Source organism: Panthera onca, chromosome C1 (assembly GCF_046562875.1).
Source record: "Panthera onca isolate mPanOnc1 chromosome C1, mPanOnc1 haplotype 2, whole genome shotgun sequence".
NCBI lineage: Eukaryota > Metazoa > Chordata > Mammalia > Carnivora > Felidae > Panthera > Panthera onca.
The window spans coordinates 37994170-38018071 of NC_138346.1; the positions used below are offsets into that span (position 1 = coordinate 37994170).

Sequence of the window (23902 nt, forward strand, 5' to 3'; positions counted from 1 at the left end):
TAAATTGGTTTCTCTTCAAAATTCTATCCTCGGGGCGCCTGGGTGGCTCAGTCAGTTGGGCGACCGACTTCGGGTCAGGTCATGATCTCACAGTCTGTGAGTTCGAGCCCCGCATCGGGCTCTGTGCTGACAGCTTAGAGCCTGGAGCCTATTTCAAATTCTGTGTCTCCCTCACTTTCTGACCCTCCCCCGTTCATGCTCTCTCTCTGTCTCAAAAATAAATAAACGTAAAAAAAAAATTTTTTTTAAAAACTATCAAAATTCTATTCTCAAGTCTTGTTTTTTTCAGATGTAGGTTAAGAGCTTGCCATCTTGCCATTGTGCAAAGGCATATATGTTAATATATGTTTATTAGAATCTAAATTAGGCCCCCAACTTAGAATTATGAACATGTATGTACTGAGTTCAATCTTTGGTATAAAAATTTATGCCTATGAGATATAGGTATGTAAATTTCTCTTTTCTTTACAAAATCAGTTCAATCTTCAAATTGACAAGTGCATTTAAAACTTTGACTTTAGAGTTAAAAAACAGTGAACTTGAATGTCAGAATTTATCAACTTGTCACTGCCCTTTAGCCAAAGACTACCAGGAACATACTGTAGTTCACTAAAGTTGGGTGTATTGAATTGTTGCCACAAGGAAGAGCATGCACCATGGAGCCTTTTGGTAAGAGGGTGCTAGAAAAGAACTTACTATGGGATTTAAACTTGTGTTAAGCTCTTTTTAGATAGGGTTTAAGGAAGAATGGCTTTACTGTGAGATGCATGTTGTCAGAAAGTGGGAGTAATTCTGCTAATTCTTATCTAGAAGGCAAGAAAAATAGATTGAAGCCAAAGCTGTGATTGATAAAGATGGAGCAGTTATACATATCAGCCAGAATAGAGGGCTGTTTGGTCATTCTTATGGTTTGGACAATGCTTTTGTTTTTGTCAGCGTTCAGACATGGTTATGGAATGGTCTTGTTTTTGTTGTGATCCATCACAATCACAGAGTAACTTTGCCTAATGCCTGTTAACAAGAGAACAACCATAGCCTAGCTGTGAGTTCGAGGCCAACTCCTAACAACACCAGAACAAAGCCAGTTCCCAGCTGTCAGGGCTGCTTTTCTCTTTCTGTTTTTTGAGTTTAATATTCCTCAATATTTATAATATTTAAATTGTATATTTAATAATAATTCACAGAAACATTTTAAGTAATTAAGATTTTCTCTGTAGTGGAGTAGATTCTACATTTCCCATATTTTTATTGCTCCAAAAAAAGTATTAGTTCTAATTATAATCTTCATAATAATAGACTAAAATTAAAGTCTAAAATATTACATTTTGTCTAAATGACTCATCTTTTTGAAAGATATTGTTTTCAGCCTGCATCAAACTTCTACCCAATGCTAAAAGTTTAAAAGAATTTTATTTTACAGCAAACATCAAATCAGACGCAAACAGATTCATTATCTCCATCCCCTAATCCTGTATCACCTGTGCCTTTGAATAACCCAACAAGTGCCCCAAGATATGGAACAGTGATCCCTAATCGCATCTTTGTAGGAGGAATTGACTTTAAGGTACCTATTTATGCATGTAACATAGTGTATTTTTTGCGTTAGAAGTTATTTTATTTCTCAGAAAATTTTTGTACAACTGCAAAAATAACAATTGCTATTTCCATAATGATTAGTAGGTTTCACATTGTCTTACTATAAAGAATCTTTTCAATACCAGTGTTCGTTAAAAAGAATATGTGTAATTTCCCATACAGGGAAATTGAGGCTCACTGATATATCTGTAGGCTCCTAGCTTCTTCGTGACAGAGTGAAGACTAGAATCCCACTATTTTGACTCATAGTTCCATATTCCTTATTTCACCATACCACACTAATTATACTTTATTATGTCATACTCCAAAAAAAATAATGCATGGTAATAATTTCGAAAGAAAACGCAATTTTTTTAAAAAACACAAAATTTAGTCCTATGAATTTGTTTCTTTATCCCAACTTTACTCTCAAGTTCCTATTGAATAACCTCCTAAACTTCCATCAAAATTGCTTTCCACCATCTAATTTAGAATCTGATCACAAAAAAAAATGTCAGAATAAAACATCTTAACATTAATACACTTTAATAATGTAATCAGTCATTCCACTCTTTCAAAGAAGCTTAGTTTGTGAGATGTTTTAGCACCCCCATTTGGGAGGTAGTAGTAAACACCTATAGGAAAGGTCTGCATGCTATTTTAAGTGGAATATCCTTACTTCTAAGTGGATATGTAGAAAGATTTCCAAGTTTCCATATTATATATTGAAAATTACAGGGATAGTTGTCTTTCTTAATTAAAAAAAATCTTTGTGCCAAAGATGTGTCAAATAAATTTGACATTTATTACTATTTCCCTATAATCAATCTTTTGCAATTTGGATGAAAATACTTTTTTTCTTCTCAAGAGAAATGATACACATACTGTATTTGTGTATTTGTCAAAATAATGATTTTCAAGCAAGTATGTCATTGGTTCACTAAACATGAATAAAAATGATTTTTAATGAAATGCTAATTTTTAAAAAGATTTTCTGTTTCTATGAAAAATATTAATGGCTGACCATAAATATTCGAGTTGAGTATTTTTGTTCAGAATTAATTTATATCATTAACAGTATATTTTTAAATAAATTATCAATAAATGGAAATATTCATATGGTTAGGCTATTCTAGGTTATTGAATTTTATCAGCTACGTTATGAACTTAAGAGGCCATTGTTAGAACACAGTTGTACCTTTAAGGTAACGGCTAGGGTTCCCTCCCTGATACTTATACCGTTTCCAAAACCATAGACAAATGACAACGAGGAAATGAACCATCCAGAGATGGGTTCCTGGATGGGTTTCTGTAGTAGCAAACAGTGTCAAACTTTTTAAAACTCTTCTTTTTGGAAGCTTATAGCCCATCCCTCTTGATACTTAATCATCTTGACTTTGTCTCCTTATTTTTCAACTAGGAAGTAGAGCTGCAAAATTGAACTAGTGATTCTTCTATCAGAGAATAGTTTGAATTGTTTTCAAATCTCTAACACAAATTCTTCTGGCATTGGTTCCATTTGAGTTTATTGAAATAAGAGGAATTTAGTTATTCTTAAGATTATCTCAGTATTTGTCATCATCCAATTTACCAGGCTGTAGGCTACCAACTAAAACCTGATAATGTATATAAGAGGCATAGCACTGCTGTTGGGCATGCCTTTTTCTGTGTATATAAAGAAATTCTTTTCTAAAGATATTTAAAGTTTCCATGGGGTAGTTATACCTGAACCAGAAAATGAAATTACAGTGAATTTAGTGTGAATATTGTAGGAAAAGATAAAATGAGTGTATTATGAGACTACTGCAGTTAAAACCATCCTTGTAGATATCTTGTGTATTATAGTCCAATGATGATTCAAATTTTTATTTTGGATATTATGATGTCATTATTTAGCTGAAATGTACGTTGAGTACAGATAAACTATCTAAAAACTCTAAATCTTGTAGCTACTTCATTGATATCACAAATTGAGTTCAAGTACTTTTAGAAATGTATTCCTTTCCTAAGACCTTACTGTTCCTGGAGACTGCTGATTAAAATAGAGGGACTGGTATACACCAACAACTTAGTTCCACTGCCATGACCATGGGCCTCTCTGAGCCACAAAAACCAATAGTAATATGCCCTTACATAGTTATAGCCGTGCCTAATTCAAGCTATTTTTTTAACTGGCCAACAAGAATTCCTTTAAATATGAGTGAACTTTCTTTTTGTTTTTAAAGCAATTCAGCTTAATTTTTTTTCATTGATTATAATAGTTTAACATCATAGTTACTGCATAAAGCAATGTATTTACATTGGTTTTAATAATTTAGTGGTTTTATATACTGTTTTTATGCTGAGAGGCATTCTTACGTTTATATTACTATTTGTTTACAATCTTTTCTGTCTCCAAAACAAGCATAAGACTTGTTTCATTTTTTAGCAGTTAGAGGATATTTTAAAAGCCATTAAAAGCTATTAAAAGCAATTTTTTGTGTTTTCCTTTTATGCCATTAGACAAATGAAAATGATTTAAGAAAATTTTTTTCCCAGTATGGGTCTGTAAAAGAAGTGAAGATTGTAAATGACAGAGCTGGAGTGTCCAAAGGGTTAGTATTGCTATAGATAGTACATAGAATTAACAATTGTATTTTTATTGGCTTACTAGATTTGGTATGCTAACTTATTTTGATTCCATTTTTTAAAAAGAGAATTTCATGCTCTCTTCTTTCTTCTTGCCTTTAATCTGCATTGTGTGTGTGTGTGTATGTGTATGTGTGTGTGTATTTTGGCATGGGGGAGGACACTATAATATTCCTTAATTTGTTAGGAAGCTATTCTTGCATTGGCTGAGGAACTATTCAATGTTATGTAGCAAGCATTTAATGTTGGGTAACTAACGTCCAGTAGCTAAGGAACCAGAAGCTAAAGGAATCAGATGCTCTTGGAATTGTATGCCTGCTTTAGACACAGAGATAAGGAACTAACCTGAGAAATATAACTCTAAAGAGAATGATTTTTAATTGCCAAATCAAAGAGAATAAAAACTGAGAAGAAATCAGGAAGATTTGTCTAGAAATGGCTAACGACCTTAGAGCCATTGCAGTGGACTGGTTTATACAAAAGCCAAATCTCAGAGAAGAGGTAGTTTACATAGTGTACTTACTTAAGTTTGATAGCAAAGTTAAAATGGGTAAGACAGAACTTAGTTGTAAATTTTAAAAAATAAAAAATAAAATTTTAAAAAATAAATATCCATGGGAAAAAAATGGGTAAGACAGTGGAGATCAGTGAAGGATTATGTCCATTTTCTTGAAAGAGAGGCAGGACATACATAAGAGAAAGGACTAACAAGGTAGATAGAAAATTCTACTAGAGGGAAGCAACTTGTAAGAATGTCAAGTGAGCACTTTGGAAGAGATGGGTTCCTGGAGAGATGTTATTTTTAAACAAATGAGATACTTCTCAGACTGACAAATAGTATTAGGAAAAAGTGAGATTTTAGCTCTTGTATTTGGTTAATAGAATTTGCAATATTTTGGTAATATCCACTTTTTACCACTAAAAACATAGATATGTAAACTGTATTTTATGCCTTTTCCACTGGGTGGTGTATGTGTTCTATCAAAAATTTAGTGTAAAAGTATTTCCTTAATCCTTGTTTAATGTTTGGGCAAATAGAAAAAGAGAAATTCTTTGTTAGAGGAAGAAACTTTTTATATAATACAGTAACTATGAATTGAAGAAAATAGTGAAGATATTTAACACTACTCTAGTTTCCTTAAGTTACCTAAGTAGAAATTATGCTTGGCAGGGGGATATACTGTTTTATCTCTTTCATATCTTTTTGTCTATCTGTTTTGGCTTTTTGGACATTGCATTCAAAATATATTTGTATCTTGAATATTATATGAATTGTACTCTGGAGGTAACAATTATGCATGCAAACAGCAGGTAGAAAGTCTGGGATGTACATATTTTTTATTTGTCTTTGGGAAATACTAGTAATTGCATTATCAGTTTAGATGTGCTAATAATAATACATCCATATAAATAAACATTTACCAATTTAAAAAAATTTTGTGTTGAAATTTTTTCCCTACTCTGATTCCTATTTAAGCCAAACTTCTATTATTTTAAAAGGTGATTATGTCTCTGTACCAAAATTTATTGCATCCTAATTTGTAAGCCAGAACTTGAATCTTTCATGCTTTCCTGATTTATATACAAGTCAGATATGAAACTGTTTGAAGATCTTGGTTTGTTGTTTTTTTTTTTTTTAGTGTCCTGACTCTAAGAGGAGGTGACAGTGTTAAGCTGTGAATGATTCTCTTAAATTTTGCATGCTGGGCACCTTAGAAAACTGCTCACTACTACAGTGGCCCATGCTTAAAAGAAAAAAAATTAATCTTAGTATAACTCTAATGTTCTAAAGAAAATAATTAATGCATTTTTTTAGGTATGGTTTCATCACTTTTGAAACACAAGAAGATGCACAAAAAATTTTACAAGAGGTAAGATCTCTTAATGTATTCAACTTCCTTTTTTGAAACTAATCCTTTAGGATATTTGTTTTAGTATTAGCATTCCAGTACAATGATCAATTGCTAGAAAAAAAATGTTAACTTATTTGCATCTTAAGATTGACATTGGTCTCCAAAAAAATTGAATTAAAAAAAGATTAAGGGCGCCTAGGTGGCTCAGTCAGTTGAGTGGTCAACTCTCGATTTTGGCTCAGGTCATAATCCCAGGGTCACGGGATCAAGCCCTGCGTCAGGCTCCACACTGAGCGTGAAGCCTGCTCGCCATTCTCTCTCTCTCCTTCTGGCCACTACCCTGCTCACACACTCTTTCTCTCTCTCTCTCTCTCTCTCTCTCTCTCTAAAATTTAAAAAAAAAAGTTGTTGGCTTTTTTTTAAGATTAAACAGGTGTGCCTGGCTGGCTGAGTCAGTGGAGCATGTATTTCTTGATCTCAGGTCTATAGGTCTGAGCCCCAGGTTGGGTGTAGAGATTACTTTTAAAAACATATTTTTAAAAATCTTTTTAAAAAAGGTTAAGCATAGATTTTTATCAATAGAAAAACAAATTCTAAATCATTGCATGCGTTTGTTTGTCAAGCTGTAATATAATTTTTTACTTTATTTGCTTAAACTAAGAACTTGGGGATATATCTTTTCTCAAGTGTTAGTTGATAGCACTTTGAATTCCTACAAACACTACAACACTAGAGTGAAATTATCTGAGATTACTTCCCTCTTGTGAAAAACATTATATAAACTAAGAACATTCATAGAAAAAGTCTATAGCCTGCAGTTCAGTGTAATAACTAAATTTGGTAAATGTTAGTTAATTTTTTAAGGAAAAAAATAGTTTGAATTATATATTAAATCACATGCAGCTGATCCCCACTATTCATACTAGTTATGTTCTTTAAAGTCACCATGAACACTGAATTGGCAAATATTGGACTGCTGTTCCTAGAAGAAATACAAGACTAGGTTCCCACAAGTTTCTGGTTACATTATTTTCTTCTTTGTTTTTTTTTAATGTTTATTTATTTCTGAGAGAGCACAAGCAGGGGAAGGGCAGAAAGAGAGGGAGACAGTGAATCTAAAGCAGGCTCTGAGCTGTCAGTGCGGGGCTTAAACTCACGAACTTGTGAGATCTGACCCGAGCTGAAGTTGGACACCTCACCAACTGAGTCACCCAGATGCCCCTACGTTATTTGCATTAACCAATTAATACATAACTTTGTTTTATGTGTGTTTCTGTTTAAAGACTTCATGTTAAATATATATTGTTGATTCATTAACATGGAACTCCTGTTCAACAGCATTATGTAACACATGCCTGAATTAAATTCATGTAACACATATTTTCTCCATAAGGCAAATGACATTATTCTTGTGCTTGGGAATACTACCCAGTACCTCAGCACTACACTTGAGGGCTATTTTAAATAGCAAAATAAAAAAGATAGCAAAATCACCAACATAAAACACAAAAATGCAAAAAACATGGCACTAAACAGAACATGAAACGGACTCTTGTTTTCACCGTAAGAGCTGAAACAAGAATGGACAGAGTATTCCCTTGTTTGACCTTAGCTGGGACCATATATGTCAGGCAATTAAAAATTTTCACCTCTCTGCTCATGTCCACTAGTAATCACTAAATTGCTACAAGTATTGATTTGGGGGTTACAAATAATTTTAATGAATAGGTGAATTCCCAAATACGGGATCTATGAGTAGAGGCTTGACTGTATTCCCATTAAAGAACTAGGGTCAAAGCATTGGAACCAAGATTCAAACCCATATCTTTAATATTCAAAGACTTTGTCCTTTCCAGTATTCCTTGCTGCTTTCAAAACTATTATAGTCTGAATTTTAAAAATGTTTCTCACTAGTTTTTCACTATTGGTTTTATAAAACAGTAGTACCAAAATAATAATTTTTTTTTTTTATTCTAGGCTGAAAAACTTAATTATAAAGATAAGAAACTGAACATTGGTCCAGCAATAAGAAAACAACAAGTAGGAATTCCTCGTATGTATTGAGAACTAATGCATTTTCCAGTATTTTTACATGGTTCTTTTTTGAAATATTAGACTTTTTCTAGAATTTAATTAGAAGGTCAGACTTCTTTAATTTAATAAAGTTATTTCAGCAAAGTTGGTGATCAAATGAATATTTCTTACAAATTAATGTATGTTAGATTTTCAGGGGGTAGGGAAAATTTTACATAAATAATGGTGCTTACATATATTACATATAATTACATCTTTAAAGGAAAACTCTTCTAAAATAAAAATATAATTTAAAATTACAAAGGTAATTAGAAGTAATTTGGCATTATGAATTGGAAATTTTTATAATTAGAAAAGTAATTTAAAATTAGAAATTTAAATTTAAAATACTGAAAATAAAAATAAAGAACCAATATCAGAAACTCTAGTTGCATGGTAGGTACTATAACCCAACTAGATGTGTCATAATTATCAGAGGGAACAATTCCTAAAGCTTTAATAATTGGCTAAATTATGTGCCCTTCTCAAATTTCTGCAAGGTTTTCAACTCTACTCTTCTTTTTTTCTCAATCTTCCTATTTATTGTATTAGGCATCTTTACAGTTTGCTTTTTACCTAAATATTTATTAAACTCTATAACAGTCTTTGGCTAGAAAATTCACAACTGAATTTTCTTATTCTTCCTTAGCTGTGTCCTAGTGTCCACTGGGATGTGTAAAACATTAGGTGTTTATTGTACATCTGTTAACAAATTAATAGTTGTACTCATTTGGGTGGTCTATTTTAATTTAGAAGTTAATCAAGTTTAATTTTGACTTAGTTATTTGTTAATTTAGAAGATAACTGAAGTGTCCTCAGTAGATTAATACTTCTTTCTTGTTCTAAGAATTAAGCTGTTGACACGTAGTAACCATTTTTTATCACCAGCAGTAGGTATAAGTAGTAATGTTCATATTATGACCCACAAGTTGCTAAAAAAAAACCAAAAAAACAAAAAAAACCATGAATCACTATGCTGAATGCCTTCAATCAGGTGGTGAATTTGAAAAGTATCGGGTTAAATAACTATATAACCAAATAGTGGCATTAGCCTTCAAATCCAGGACAGGTTGACTCCAAAGCTCATTATACTTTTCTGCAAATAAATATTAAGTATAAAAGTAGATTCTCAAGATACAGGGGATTCTTATCTCAATTTTTTCTCAGATCTGTTGCTTTTTTTCCCATCTCCATTACCAACATTCTAGTCTGAGCTACCCACTTTCCTTGCCTTGATCACTGGAAAAGCCTCCTAACTGGTCTTTCTGAATCCAGTCTTGGTACCTTCCAACCTATCATACACAAGGAAGCCGGAGTAATCTTTCAAAAGTGCGCATCTTAAGTTATTTTCTGCTTATTTTTGAACTGTCCTTTATTTTTCTTCCCATGCTTTAGCCATCTAGCCTCATCTCAGTTCCAGAACATACCGTACTCCTAATACACACTATTTACCTAGAATGCTCTTTGCCATTCCATTAAAATCCCATTCATTCTTTAAAGCTCAGCCCAAACATCATTTCCTCACAAATTAAATACAATTGGAACATTCATACTACCTAGTATAATAGACTACACTACATCTTAATGTATTTATCAAAATTGTCTTAATTGATTAATTGTGTAGTTACCTAATAACTATCTTTCCCACCAGAGCCTAACTTCAATACGGTATGTCCAATTTTTTTCTTTTTTCTTTTTTCTTTTTGGCTGTATCACCAGCCAAGTTCAATGCCCTGTAACTGTACTGACTTAAAATTCATTCATTCATTCATTCATTCATTCATTCATTTAGCAGATAAACCTGTGGTTCCTTGATTATCTTTGGAGGGAAATCCATGAACTTCATGAATTGTGTGCAAAATTTTGTTTCAGTATATATCTCTGAGAAAAGACTCCATGACTTTCATCAGATTCTCAAAAGGATGGGATTAAGAATCACTAAAGTAAGCAGTAACAACTCTAGATGAAATACAGTGAAAATATAAAGGCTGAGAAGCAGTAGTGCTGCTTAAAATGGTAGGCCAGTGCTACTCACAGTGTGGTTTGCAGCCAGTAACAGTTCACTTGGAATCTGTCAAAATGCAAATCCTCAGGCCCTATCCCAGACTTACTGAATCTAAATCTCTGCAAATGTGGCCCTGGATAATAAGCTATCTAGGTGATTCTAATGTATGTTAACTTTTGAGAATCACTGATATACTGGAAGAAGGATTGCCAGTTCCAGTAATTTACATAAATTTGCTCGTCAAGTACTTAATCTAACTTGGCTTATACAAATTTTCCAAGTGTTCTCCTGACAAAAACATACATATTTTTTAATTTGGGGGGAGGAGTGTAATAACTTGATCTGAGAAAAGAGGTGGGGACCCAGAACTAGCCACATGGAAGATTTATGGTCATGTTTGCAACAGCAGCAGTTACAGCAAAGGGAAGCTAGAGAATGAGAGTTACAGTGTCAATGAATTATTGTGAGAGTAGATCCAAAGAATTTGTGGGGTAAAACCAAAATCCCTTCAGGAAAGTATGGAATCTTTTCCAACCTCACTGATTTCATCATCTTTGGCCTTTTACTAATAAAAGGTCTTACTAAGGTCTTAGGAACTTTATTATAGTGTCTATAATCTTCAGTTAACTTTATAATTTATATTTATAAAAATAATGGCCTTGCTGATAATAATTTAAATTGTTAAGCTTTGTGTTTTGTTACATTGGTACTAAAATCTAAGTTAATGAATTTTTAGTATTCTTTTTTGAACTTGTTTCTTTTTCTCTTATTCACCTTAAAGTAATAAAAGCTCTAAGATAGTAAGTTTGAAAACATATATTTCAAAGATACTTTAACGTATGGAATTTTTTTTTAATTTGCAACATTCAATTTTTACCATAACTATATAAGTGTGTTAAGATAAACATTTTCAAATGTTCGGAAATTACCATTTTAAAAGAAAATTGAACATTTTAGTTATTGTTATTATTTAATCTTTGCTTTAGGTTCCAGTATAATGCCTGCAGCTGGAACAATGTATCTAACAACTTCAACTGGATATCCTTACACTTATCATAATGGTGTTGCTTATTTTCATACTCCAGAGGTAACTTCTGTTCCACCACCTTGGCCTGTAAGTAATTTTCATCTTAGAAGGTTTTCCATCTATTCTATTGATTTTGTAAAATATTTATTTCTGAGATATTTCAACCACAGACAAGCACGAATAATAATACAATCGCCATGTAGCTACCACTTAAATTTAACAGATGTTAACATTTTGCCATATTTACTTAAGTTCATTTAATAGGGGGAAATAAAATATGAGAAATTCAGGTAAAGTCTCCTTGCCCCCACATTCTTACTCTCTTTTTCTCCTCAGATATATCCAGAATATATAACCAGAATGTCTTTCCTATCATTTTATGGTTTTTCTACACATGTAGGTGTCCTTAAACAATAGGTAGTATTATTTTGGGTGGTTTTTAAACACTATGTAAATAATCTAGTTTTTCTATTCAACATTATTTTTTAGAGATTAAACCATGCTGATGCTAGTATATCTAACTCACTTTTAATATTTTATAATATACCATTATATCAGTGTATATTCCCCTATTGATGGACATTTTAAGTTTTTTTCCTGTAATCAAGAGTGCAGTGAACATCTAGCTCTTGTATGTATTGTGTGAGAGTTTGTCTAGGAAAGTGGTCTTCAAAGTTTTTTCTTCTACAGCCTCTAAAAATTTTCTGAAAAATTATAAATAGTCTCACTCATTTTTAAGTTGACACCTTAAATTTGTCATAATTTTATTTTTTTAATTTTTTAATGTTTGCTTATTTTTGACAGAAAGAGAGACAGAGTGTGAGTAAGGGATGGGCAGAGAGAGAGGGAGACACAGAATCTGAAGCAGGCCTTAGGCTCTGAGTTGTCAACACAGAGCCTGACACAGGACTTGAACTCACAAACTGTGGGATCATGACCTGAGCCAAAGTCAGACACTTAACCGACTGAACCACCCAGGAGCCCCTGAAATTTTAAATAATGTAGGAATATTATATATTGTGGAGTATTATAGATTTATTTTAGATACATTTTTATAAAACTCTGTAGCTGTATATTTCGTTTAAGAAGAAGTGTTGTGGGGTGCTTGGGTGACTAAGTCGAGGGGCTGACTCTTGATTTTGGCTCAGGTCATGATCCCAGGGTCATGGGATCAAGCCTTACTTCTCTCTCTCTCTCTCTTGCTCTGCCCCAGTGAGCCCCAGACTGCTCACAGTCTGTGAGTTTGAGCCCCACCTCAGGCTCTGTGCTGACAGCTCAGAGCCTGGCGCCTCCTTCAGATTCTGTGTCTCCCTCTCTCTCTGCCACCCACCCCCACTCACGCTCTGTCTCTCTCTCTCTCTCTCTCTCTCTCACACGCTCTGTCTCTCTGTCTCTCTCTCTCTCTCTCTCTCTCTCAAAAATAAATAAACTTTAAAAAAATCTTTTTTAAAAAAAGGATGGAAAATGTCTGCTCTAGAACTCAGTTAACAAAATTAGTCAGCCAAATAAAACTTTGTTTCTATTAGAAAATTCTGACCTTTAATATTTTTATAATGTTTAAGTTCAAATGAATGAGTTAGTATGTATTCCTGTGACGATCATGTAACTTATTTTGTTCCCTCGATGAAATAAGGGACCATCTCCCCTTTAATATTTCTTTTTTTTTTTAAGTTTATTTATTTTGAGAGAGACAACAGGGGAGGAGCAGAGAGACAGGAGAGCAAGAATCCCAAGCAGGCTCCGAGCTGTCAGCACAGAGCCTGCCACAGGGCTCAGTCCCACAACCTTGAGATTATGACCCGAGTGAAAATCAAGAGTCGGTTACTTAACCAACTGAGCCACCCAGGCACTCCTCCTCTTTAATATTTCTTATATAAACTCTTTTTGCTTTGCTATCTCCTATTTTTTAAGGGCATTGCCTTCTTGAATTGTTTCATGCCCTGTTGGTATTTATATTCCAGAACAAAGCACTATAACAGATCCAGGATGATTGAGAAGTGTGTCTTTCATTGTGAGGGAGAAGGGTAATTGTGAAAGGAGAGTTATGAAAAGAAGACAGACACATAGTACACAGACACATTCACAGATCAAATCAGGAAGGAGTACATATGTTAGGATCTAAAAATTAATACTCTTGGAGCACCTGGATGACTCAGTTGGTTAAGCATCTGACTCTTGATTTGAGGTCAGATCATAATCTCACAGTTTGTAAGTACAAGCCCCACGTAGGGCTCTGTGTTGACAGTGCGAAGCCTGCTTGGGATTTCTCTCTCACCCTCTCTCTCTCTCCTCCCCTGCTCACACACTCACGTTCTCTCTCCCTCTCTCTCCAAATAAATAAATAAACTTATAAGAAAAAAATTAATACTCTTAAACTTATTCATGCTTATGTACCACTGGAAAAATTCTGTATTCTCCTGCTGTAGCAGGATTCTCACACAGAGTCGTGGCACCGAGGCTTTTTAATTTCCAGAAAGCAACTTTATTCATGCCGGCACCACTCAGTTGGGTTCATACCCAAAAAACTGAGCGCCAAACATCATGTAGCATAGGTTTTTTATGCATTTTCTATTTCTTTGTCTCCCATATATGGTAACATACACACACATGTAGTCTGATTAAGTGTTCTCAGTTTACAACGTCATGAGGGATGTTGTCACATAGACACATAGCCAGGTTATCTTGTTTTTTGTGTTTTTTTTTTCCTTTTCTCTCTCTCTCTCTTTTTTTTTTTTCTCTCCTTAGGGAGGGGTCCCTACCACACAAACTTGGTCTAGGCTACAATATATGCATAGAAGTAAAATTTCACATTATAAAGTATAAACATCTTTGACTAAATGTTGCCAAATGGCTTTCCAAATATACACTTTAGCTACAGTTTATGAAAGCTGCAATTTCTCCATAATCTGCCAACCCTTTAGTTTTACATTTTTGCCAATGTTATTATGAAATAGTATGTTGTTTTTTTTATTTAATCATTGGTAAGATTTAACATTTCATGTATTTATTTGCCATTCTACTTTCTTCTCTGAGGTGCCTCTTCATATCCTTTGTCCAGTGGGGTTACTTATTTTTTTCCATTGGGGATTATTGTCTTTTTCTTGAGTTCATGTATGAATTTTGTGAGTTCTAGTTTGTGGCTTGTCCATTAACTTTATAAGTTTTGTCTTTGTCACATGCTAGTTCTTTTAATGTTAAAAAATATATTAATGTTTTCCTTTATGGCTTCATCTTTTAGTATCTTGTTTAAAAAAAAAAAAACCAAAACACTTCCTGGGGCACCTGGATAGCTCAGTCAGTTGAGCATCTGACTTCAGCTCAGGTCATGATCTCACAGTCTATGAGTTCGAGCCCCACGTCAGGCTCTGTGCTGACAGCTTCAGAGCCTGGAGCCTGCTTGGATTCTGTGTCTCCCCCTCTCTGCCCCTCCTCTGCTCATTCTCTTCTCTCTCTCTCTGTTTCTCTCTCTCTCTCTTAAAAATAAACATTAACAAAAATTTTTTAATTAAAAAAAAACACTTCCTTATTACTCAAATATAGATATTTTATATTTTATTTGTAAAATACTATAGTGTTGCTGTTTTTCACATCTAGATCTTAAATCTGGAGTTCATATATTGACTAATTCATCATCTTCCACTGTTTTGAAATGAATCCTCTGTGAAATGCCACATTTCTGGGGTGTGGGTGGAGTGGGGTCTTCTTCTGGGCTCTCAGTTCTATTCCACTGGTGTATTTGTTTGCCCTGCCCAATTCTCTTTTAGGTCCTGTTGCTTTAGAACTAGTTAAAATCTGGTAGGGCAACCCTATCACTTTTTGCTTCAGGTATCTCTCATCTATCCTTAAGTCTTCATTTTTATAAATATAAATGTTATAATCCAGCTTGTTCAATTCTGTGAAAAGCCTTTGTTGGGTGTTTATTATAATTGCATTAAATATGTAGATTAATTTGTGTATAATACTGAATTTTAACATCCACAAACATTTCGTTAGGTTTTTTATTTCCATCTGTCCACAAAATTTTCTTTCTCCAGGAAATAGTTTAGTACATCTTTTGTTGGATTTATTCTTAAGTACTTTATGGTTTTTGTTGATTTTAAGAATGACATTTTTTTAATCACATTTCCTAATAGGTTGAGACTCATAGGTAGTAATGCTTTTGATTTTTAAGTGTTCATATTCTATCAGTAATCCTTCAAAACTCTTATATAGACAATCATTTATTATTCAGTATAGTTATTTTTTTTGTCTCTTTTCTCATTTTTTTCCCATTGAGTTATTGCACTGGCATTGTCTCTGCTACAGTATTTATATAACAACATGCCCTTGTCCTTGAACAAGGAAACAAGTTCAGTGATTCACCATTAAGTTTTGTATACATATACTGTAGATTTTGGAAGATAATCTTAGATTTAACGAAGGTTTCTCAACCTCAGCACCAGACATTTGGGGCCAGATGATTCTTTGTTGTTGGAGGCTGTCATGTACATTGGATGTTTAGCAGCGTCCTAGCCTCCTCACATCTATAAAAACCAAAAGTATTGTCAAATGTTCCCTAGAGGGGCAAAGTCACACCTGATCAATTAAGAAAGGTGTTTTACATTCTGTTTGCTAAGAAAGAAAGAGTATTAAATTTATCATGAAAGAGTATTGAATATTTTTCCTTAAACATATCTATTTTTTTTTATTTTTTTAATGTTTATGTATTTTTGACAGAGAGAGAAAGAGGGAGAGAGAGAGCATGAGTGGGGGAGGGGCAGAGAGCGAGGGAGACACAGAATGCCAAGCAGGCTCCAGGCTCCAAGCTGTTAGCACAGAGCCCGAAGAGGGGCTTGAACTCACACACTACAAGATCATGACCTGAGCTGAAGTCGGATGCTCAACCGACTGAGCCACCCAGGCACCCCGGACATATTTATTTTTTAATTAATTATTTATTTTTTAATTTACATCCAAGTTAGTTAGCATATAGTGCAATAATGATTTCAAGAGGTTTCTTAATGCCTCTGACCCATTTAGCCCATTCCCCCTCCCACCACCCCTCCAGCAACCCTCTGTTTGTTCTCTATATTTAAGAGTCTCTTATGTTGTATCCTCCTTCCTGTTTTTATATTCTTTATGCTTTCCTTACGTTGATCTGTTTTGTATCTTAAATTCCTCATATGAGTGAAGTCATATGTTATTTGTCTTTCTCTGACTAATTTCGCTTAGCATAAGGGGTATTGAATTTTAACAAATGCTTTTTCTATGTCTGCTGAGATTTTTTCCCCCTTTGTTATTAGAAATTAAATAAATTAATATAGTAAATTACATTATTATTTTCTAATGTTAATCTCTTTACAATTTTATTAACATGATAGTCTGAAAATTGTACAATGATACTTTTTTCATTTTGTGGGTGGGGTGGTACAGTGAGAATTAAAATAAAACAACATAAGTTAGATCCCATATTGGAAACTGAATTTTAACTGCTATCGTTAAAGCTTATTTTAACTATCTTGTAATACAATTTGCCTGTTTTATTAGTCTGATTTTAAATAACCTAATTTTGGGTTTACTCTATTACTTTGAATAATTAAGTGTTATGTGTACTTTTTCAAACATAGAGAAATCACTTGAAGTTTATTGGATGATTAACTCATTTATTTTTTTTTAATGTTTATTAATTGAGAGAGAGAGAGAGAGAGAAAGAGAGCACATGTGCACGTGAAAGCAAGCAGGGAAGGGGCAGAGAGAGAGGGAGAGAGAGAATCCCAAGCAGGCTCCACACTGTCAGCATAGAGCTGGACGTGGGGCTTGATCCCACGAACTAGGAAATCATGACCTGAGCCAAAATCAAGAGTCGGCCGCTTAACCAACTGAGCTACCTAGGCACCCCGGATGATTAATTCATTTAAGTGTCAAATTAATAAAACAGAATTTGATAAATGCTTCAATAAGAAATGTATTTGCCTTAATTAAATGTATAACAAAGGAATAAGATTTAATTATTTGTAAGTAGTGGGAAATCAGTGGCTAAATTAGATGTGATTATTCATTCAGTTCTATATGTTAACATTATCTGTTGCTGGTCTCATGATGGAAATAGGCATCATCACCTTAAGTCCAGCTGCCATTTTCTTTTAAAAAATTCTCTTAGAACCATATTTTTATAGTCTGGACGAAACAACTTTTCTGGTGGTGGTTTTAGCATTACCATGGAAATGAAACCAAATAAAAGTGGGACTACTGTGATGTTTTTAGTAGACTTAAGTGGGGTTGGTAATTCTATCAATAACAGGTAGAAAAATGACATTTCCAATCATAGACCACAGTTTGACTGGGTTTAGGTAACAATTCGGGATAAATTTTGTAAAAACTATTTTAAAGAATTTTGCTTAGGCCTAAAATAATTTTTCACTTTTTTTTTCCTCTTATAGTCACGTTCTGTATCTAGTTCCCCTGTGATGGTAGCTCAGCCAGTTTATCAGCAACCTGCGTATCACTATCAGGTAAACATGAAATTACAATTAAAATTCTCTGTAATACCTTCAGTCCTTTTTGGGTAAATTTCATTGTATTCTTTCTCATGCAATAACTCTAGTAATTAAAATGAGATACTTAAGCCTTGATAACAGTGGGGTTTTTTTTCTTATGGGGAACTGAACAATATCATACAAGAAGGTAGAATGTTTGCTTCGTTTAACCAAATGTAATGAGGTCAGTTTTGCTCCATTTGGCTAACATTTAATCTCAAAAGTCTTTAGAAATTCCCAAAGCAACATACAGATAACACATTCAGGGTCACAGGCTAATTTTTTAATGTTATCGTTAACATTATATTACTTCCTTGCTATTATATTTAACATAATCTATATTAAAATAAGCCTCTTTTAGTTAACCAACACTCTTCTGTTAATTCTGTGGGAGATTGGTGATAAGTGATCCATAATGCCAGACTATTTTGGTGTTTTGCAAATAAAGATTTGTTTACATATTTTGTATTTGTATTACATATCTTGTATTTGTTTACATACTGTCTCTGGCTGCTTTTGTACTACAATGACAGAGTTTAGTAGTTCTAACAGAGATATTATGGACTGCAAAGCTTAAAATATTTACTCTCTGGCCCTTTACTTGCCAACCTCTGATGTATAGCATTCACAAATAAAATCACATTCTTTCTTACTTCTGGAATATTGGAAGAGAATTTGTTTCTTTCTTTTTTTTTTTTTTTTTAACTTTTAAAATACACCCACATCAAGTGTTAAGTTTACTGGAATTCTTTTTAGTATTAGACTCAGTTTTGGGAGGGAGGGTTATTTTAGATAGAATTTAAAATTTAAATTTATTTAAATTTGTTATATTATCATATGTTAATGTATATTATATTTTTTTTAATGTTTATTTTTGAGAGAGAGACAGAGACAGAGCGCAAGCAGGGGAGGGGCAGAGAGAGAGGGAGACCCAGAATCCAAAGCAGGCTCCAGGCTTTGAGCTGTCAGCACAGACCCTGATGTGAGGCTCGAACCCACAAACTGTGAGGTCATGACTTGAGCTGAAGTCTGGCACTTAACCAATTGAGCCACCCAGGCACTCTAGTGTATATTATATTATTATGCTATATTGCTTATTTTTAAATAAAGTTATCAGTTCTATTAGCATGCTAAATATAAAATATCTAAAGTATTTCCTTCATTTACCAAATATGAAAATAACTTAATGGCATATATTTAAAATACATATGTGGTATCACTTTTTCTAAGCTGCCTCAAAAGTTTAGCAGAAGCCTCAAAGACAAAACATTAGGTACCACAGCTTTTAACACAACCAGCCAAATATTGTGAAACCAGTTTGAGGACCCTTAGCTTATTGTCCACCTTGAACACAATGAGGGGAAGCTGAGATTGCTGAGGGAGATTGGTAGCAAGGTTTTCTTGAATAAAAGAGTTGTTAGAATGCTATGGCATTTCCCCTTCTTCTCAACCAAGTAAAGAGGACATCAGAGAATGACTAAGAAAGCTTAATGCACCTGACTTTGGACTGAAAAAGTCCAAAGAAGCAGCTGAACTAGTCTCTGGAGGCAGAGCCTGGAGAGAAGGCTACAGTGGGAATGTGTTGAACTTTTACTCACAACAAGAAAGGTTTATATGTCCCAAGAGCAAGATGTGAACCTCACAGAAGAGACCCTTTTCAAAAAACTTTAAGATGACCCCAATAAAGAAAGAATATGTGTGAAATAGACTTCTAGAATCAAGGGCTAGAAATGTAATTAGAAGTTCTCAGCAGGGAGATCACCAAAGAATCCAGTAAACTACCTAACTAGAGAGTCCGCATTTGGAATCTGCCACACCCCAAGAAGTGCTCTGTCCTAATTTTTATCTAGGGTCAAGGAAGAAAAGCTCAACCCAGTGCTTTTAATTTTTTTTTTTTTCAACCTTTTTTTATTTATTTTTGGGACAGAGAGAGACAGAGCATGAACGGGGGAGGGGCAGAGAGAGAGGGAGACACAGAATCGGAAACAGGCTCCAGGCTCCGAGCCATCAGCCCAGAGCCTGACGCGGGGCTCGAACTCACGGACCGCGAGATCGTGACCTGGCTGAAGTCGGACGCTTAACCGACGGCGCCACCCAGGCGCCCCTCAACCCAGTGCTTTTAAAGTGTCAGGGGGTGAGAAAGAATGCTACATGTCATATATATTTTTTTTAATTGCCTAATTCGAACCCACAAAGATTTACACATATTTTCTTCTAAGAGTTTTATAGTTTTAGCTCTTACATTTTTAGATCTTTGACCCAACTTGAGTTAATTTTTGTATATAGTTTGAGGTGTAGGGATCCAACTTCATTCTATTTGCATGTAGATATCCAGTTTTGACCCCTGTTTATAATGTGGGTGGGTTTGTCTCTGTTTTTCATTTTAGGCCCCTGCACAGTGCCTACCAGGACAGTGGCAGTGGGGCGTTCCTCAGGTAAATATTAACTTTTTTAATTGTATTTTTATGAAGACTATATGAATATTAAGGTCAGGAGAACTAGATTTAAGATGTTCCTTTTCTATTTAGTAACTGTGATACCTGTGGCAGTTTATTTAATTACTATATTTCTTAGCTTCCCCATTTGTAACATGGAAGTAATGATACCATACCTTTGTAAGTTTGTTTACCTGATCTTTGTGAAGATCACATGAGATCGTGTTAGTGAAAGCATTTTATTAAAAAGTGAGTACTTATATAAACATGCAAAATTACTTTTTATTATTTTGTTTTAATTTTTTTTTAACGTTTATTTATTTTTGAGACAGAGAGAGAGCATGAACGGGGGAGGGTCAGAGAGAGAGAGGGAGACACAGAATCTGAAACAGGCTCCGGGCTCTGAGCTGTCAGCACAGAGCCCAACGCGGGGCTTGAACTCACGGACCACGAGATCATGACCTGAGCTGAAGTCGGCCGCCTAACCGACTGAGCCACCCAGGCGCCCCTACTTTTTATTATTAATATTATAGGGAAATGTAGCATTTTTCCAGTTTTACTTCAAATTTTTCTTCAGTTTGACTATGCTCCTTAGTAAAATTCCATTTCTCAATTTTTGATACAAACAGTATACCACCAAAAAGACTATTTAATGACATTTTGCATTCCCATGTGAAGTCACAAAGCTGAGAATAGGTATCTGTGCCAATTTAAACACTGTAAGCTATATTATTACAACCTTCAATAGTGATCTTAATATCATTATTATCTGAATTTATAAATGAGGTTCTGAAGCATTAAGAAACTTTAGTATTTACCAGTGATAAAGTTCTTTGATCACATCTACACAATTGGAATTTATAATAACCAAGAACTCCTTATTTGTTGTTAAGATACTTCTATTCTTGGAAAAGAACTTCAGCAAATTATGAAACAAATATTTCTGTCATCTGTTGGGTAAGTTATTTGGTTTAACTGGAATCATATTTGATTTGGAAATATGGCTTTGTGTTTTAGTCTCCTGCATCTTCTGCTCCATTCTTATACCTGCAACCTTCTGAGGTTATTTATCAACCGGTGGAAATCGCACAAGATGGTGGATGTGTCCCTCCTCCACTTTCTCTGATGGAAGCCTCAGTTCCAGAGGTATGTATTAGTCTCAAAGTAAATTACCTATAACTACCTCATCGTTATATTTTATTTCTTTTTCTTTTCTAAAGATATTTAAGACCCTCATGGAAGCTGCATATCTTTTTTCTTTGATTTATTCACATCTTTTCCTCTTTAATATCTAAGAATGCTCCAACTTAGACTTCTTCATTAACTAGTTCTGAACCATTTCTGAAATTAGCTGTTCACTGTACTAGGCTAATCTCTGACTTGATCTGCTTGAAAGAGTAAGGTACCAAATACTTCTCTTTCTTTTGGTTTGCCTGTCAATCTGTATTGTTATTAACATTCTGTCAATTAAAAGCATATAAAAATTAAAGAAGAAAATAATCTAAAAAAAATCTTCCTTTAAAATGTAAATCAAAAATACTTCATAACTACAAATTGTAAATATCATGTTCAGTGTCTTTAAACTACATTTCCAAATCATTACTTACCTTACCATCTATGTGCCAGGAACTGTACAGGTATGTTTTAAATCAGTGTTATGAAAGATTAGAAAATTAACACCCACCTCCCAATTAGAGTGTATTATATTACTTTTTTATATTACTAATGTTTATAACATTATGATGACATTCTGGAACAATAATTTCCACAATTGGATCTTAATGTTACTATCACTACTTCTAGGATTTCTCCATTTTTCATCTTACCCTCCATCATCTGGTTGACTGAATCTTCAAGAACTCATTGTTAAAGAAAGCTTGTGGTTGTTACATTCTCTTAAGAGATTTCTTACATACTTGTTTGTTGAATATTGTTGTCTATAAATCTGAAAGACAGTTACACTAGCTATAAAATAGCTACATCATACTGCCAGAACAAAGCACAACAAATTATGGCTTAAACAACAGACATTTATTGTCTTAGAGTTCTAGAGACTCAAAGTTGAAGACCAAGATGTTGGCAGGATTGGTTCAGTCTGAGGGCCATGAGGGAAGCATTTGTTTCAGGCTTCTCTTCTTAACTTATAGATGGCCATCTTTCCCCTGTGTCTTCACATTATCTTTGTGTCTCTGTGTCCAAATTTCTCGATTCTGTGAGGATAGCAGTCATACTGGATTAGGTTCCATCTTAATGTCCATTTAACTTGATTATCTCTATAAATACCCTGTCTACAAATAAGGTCACGCTCTGATGTAATAGAGGTTAGGACTTCAAAACAGAAGTTTTGAGGGAACACAATTCAACCCTTAACAACACTATTTAATTATAGAACTTCTGGTGTACTCTTCTCTGGTGTTAAGAAGTTTGAAGCCAGCCTGATTTTCTCCCTGGTACATAATTTGCTTTTTCTTCTTGCATACCTGGAGAAGTGAGGTGTGTTCTTAGTTGTCTTTGTACATACTATTCCCATCTTCTTTCCCTAATTCTTCAAATTCAAGCATCAATTCCACTAGAAAACTTTTCCTGACTACCTCCCTGACTTTCTTAAGCTAAATCAAGTAGTTCTTTTCTTTTATCCTATACATTTCATAGGATTTATGGTAATTTTGGCTACTCAGCTATCCCCAATCAGTCTATAAATTAATTAAAGATAGAGAGTGTGTTTTTCATTTGTGTTCCTCTATTAGGTAGCAAAATTCCTGTACATTGTAACCCTGAATAAATACTTTGAATTAATAAATGAAAGGCAATAATTTTTTTTTCCTTTTTTGTTAACAGCCGTATTCTGATCATGGAGTTCAAGCAACATATCACCAGGTTTATGCTCCAAGTGCCATCGCTATGCCTACACCTGTGATGCAGCCTGAGCCAATTAAAGTAAGAAGTTTGTTTTGATTTTTTGGTGTTTTTTCAGTCATTTCAAGTTTTTCAAATTTATTTTCTGAAAAGGAACAACTTTGGATATTTAGATCACATTTGTGATCAGAAGAACAGAATTAATGAACTTTTTCATGTGAAGGATGTACAATTCTAAATTATAATTTTTATTTATTAGTTTTGAACAAGTTATAAACCATACATGGTCAAAAATGTTTTATTTACTGTAGTAAAATACATATAACTTAAAATTTGCCATTTTAAGTGTACACCTAAGTGTTAATTAATTACATCCACAATGCCGTGCAACCATTACCACTATCTATTTCCACACTTTTTCATTACCCCAAATAGAAAATCTGTACCCGTGAAGCAATAACTTCCAATTATTCTCTCCCTACAAATCCCTGGTAACCTCTAATCTACTTTTTGTCTCACTGAATTTGCCTAGATATTTCATATACTCAGATTTTGGTTATGTGTGTTAATGGAATGTGGCATTTATATGGGAGATAAAAACAGTTAACAATCTATTCAGCTAGTTTGGGAACTGCTCATGCATCCTAAATCAGATGCATGCCAAAGAGTGGGAATCTAGTTAGATGCATGGATATATTCAATATATTTCAACTAAATTCTTCTTATTCCCTTATGACCTTCAATAAAAGTTTCTTATTGAAACTCTTCATCTTTACTTGGGGAATTGGGACTACATCTCTAAGTGAAGAATCACAGATTGATTAACTATTGTGATGGTAACATGAATCTTGCTTGCAGTGTACTTTGGTAAGGAATGTAGGCATATTCTATGACAAAATGATGGAGATTAGCTATTTCACAGTCATATTTATGCT

At 33.9% G+C, this 23902-nt stretch overlaps 1 protein-coding gene across 4 annotated transcripts in view; it reads left to right on the forward strand.

Annotated features, from left to right (window-relative positions):
* Positions 1 to 23902, forward strand: part of BOLL (boule RNA binding protein) — a 58159-nt gene that overhangs the window by 2504 nt on the left and 31753 nt on the right. For all 4 annotated transcript variants that reach the window (XR_009607222.2, XM_060622786.3, XM_060622784.2 and 1 more), the window contains exons 2-10: positions 1421 to 1564; positions 4078 to 4169; positions 6020 to 6074; positions 8034 to 8109; positions 11121 to 11248; positions 17581 to 17652; positions 20064 to 20111; positions 21129 to 21257; positions 22950 to 23048. Coding sequence is in view for 3 of the 4 variants with exons in the window: in XM_060622786.3 (XP_060478769.1) it covers positions 1421 to 1564; positions 4078 to 4169; positions 6020 to 6074; positions 8034 to 8109; positions 11121 to 11248; positions 17581 to 17652; positions 20064 to 20111; positions 21129 to 21257; positions 22950 to 23048 (843 nt within the window). In the remaining variant the exon portion in view is untranslated. The remainder of the gene's footprint in view (positions 1 to 1420; positions 1565 to 4077; positions 4170 to 6019; positions 6075 to 8033; positions 8110 to 11120; positions 11249 to 17580; positions 17653 to 20063; positions 20112 to 21128; positions 21258 to 22949; positions 23049 to 23902) is intronic.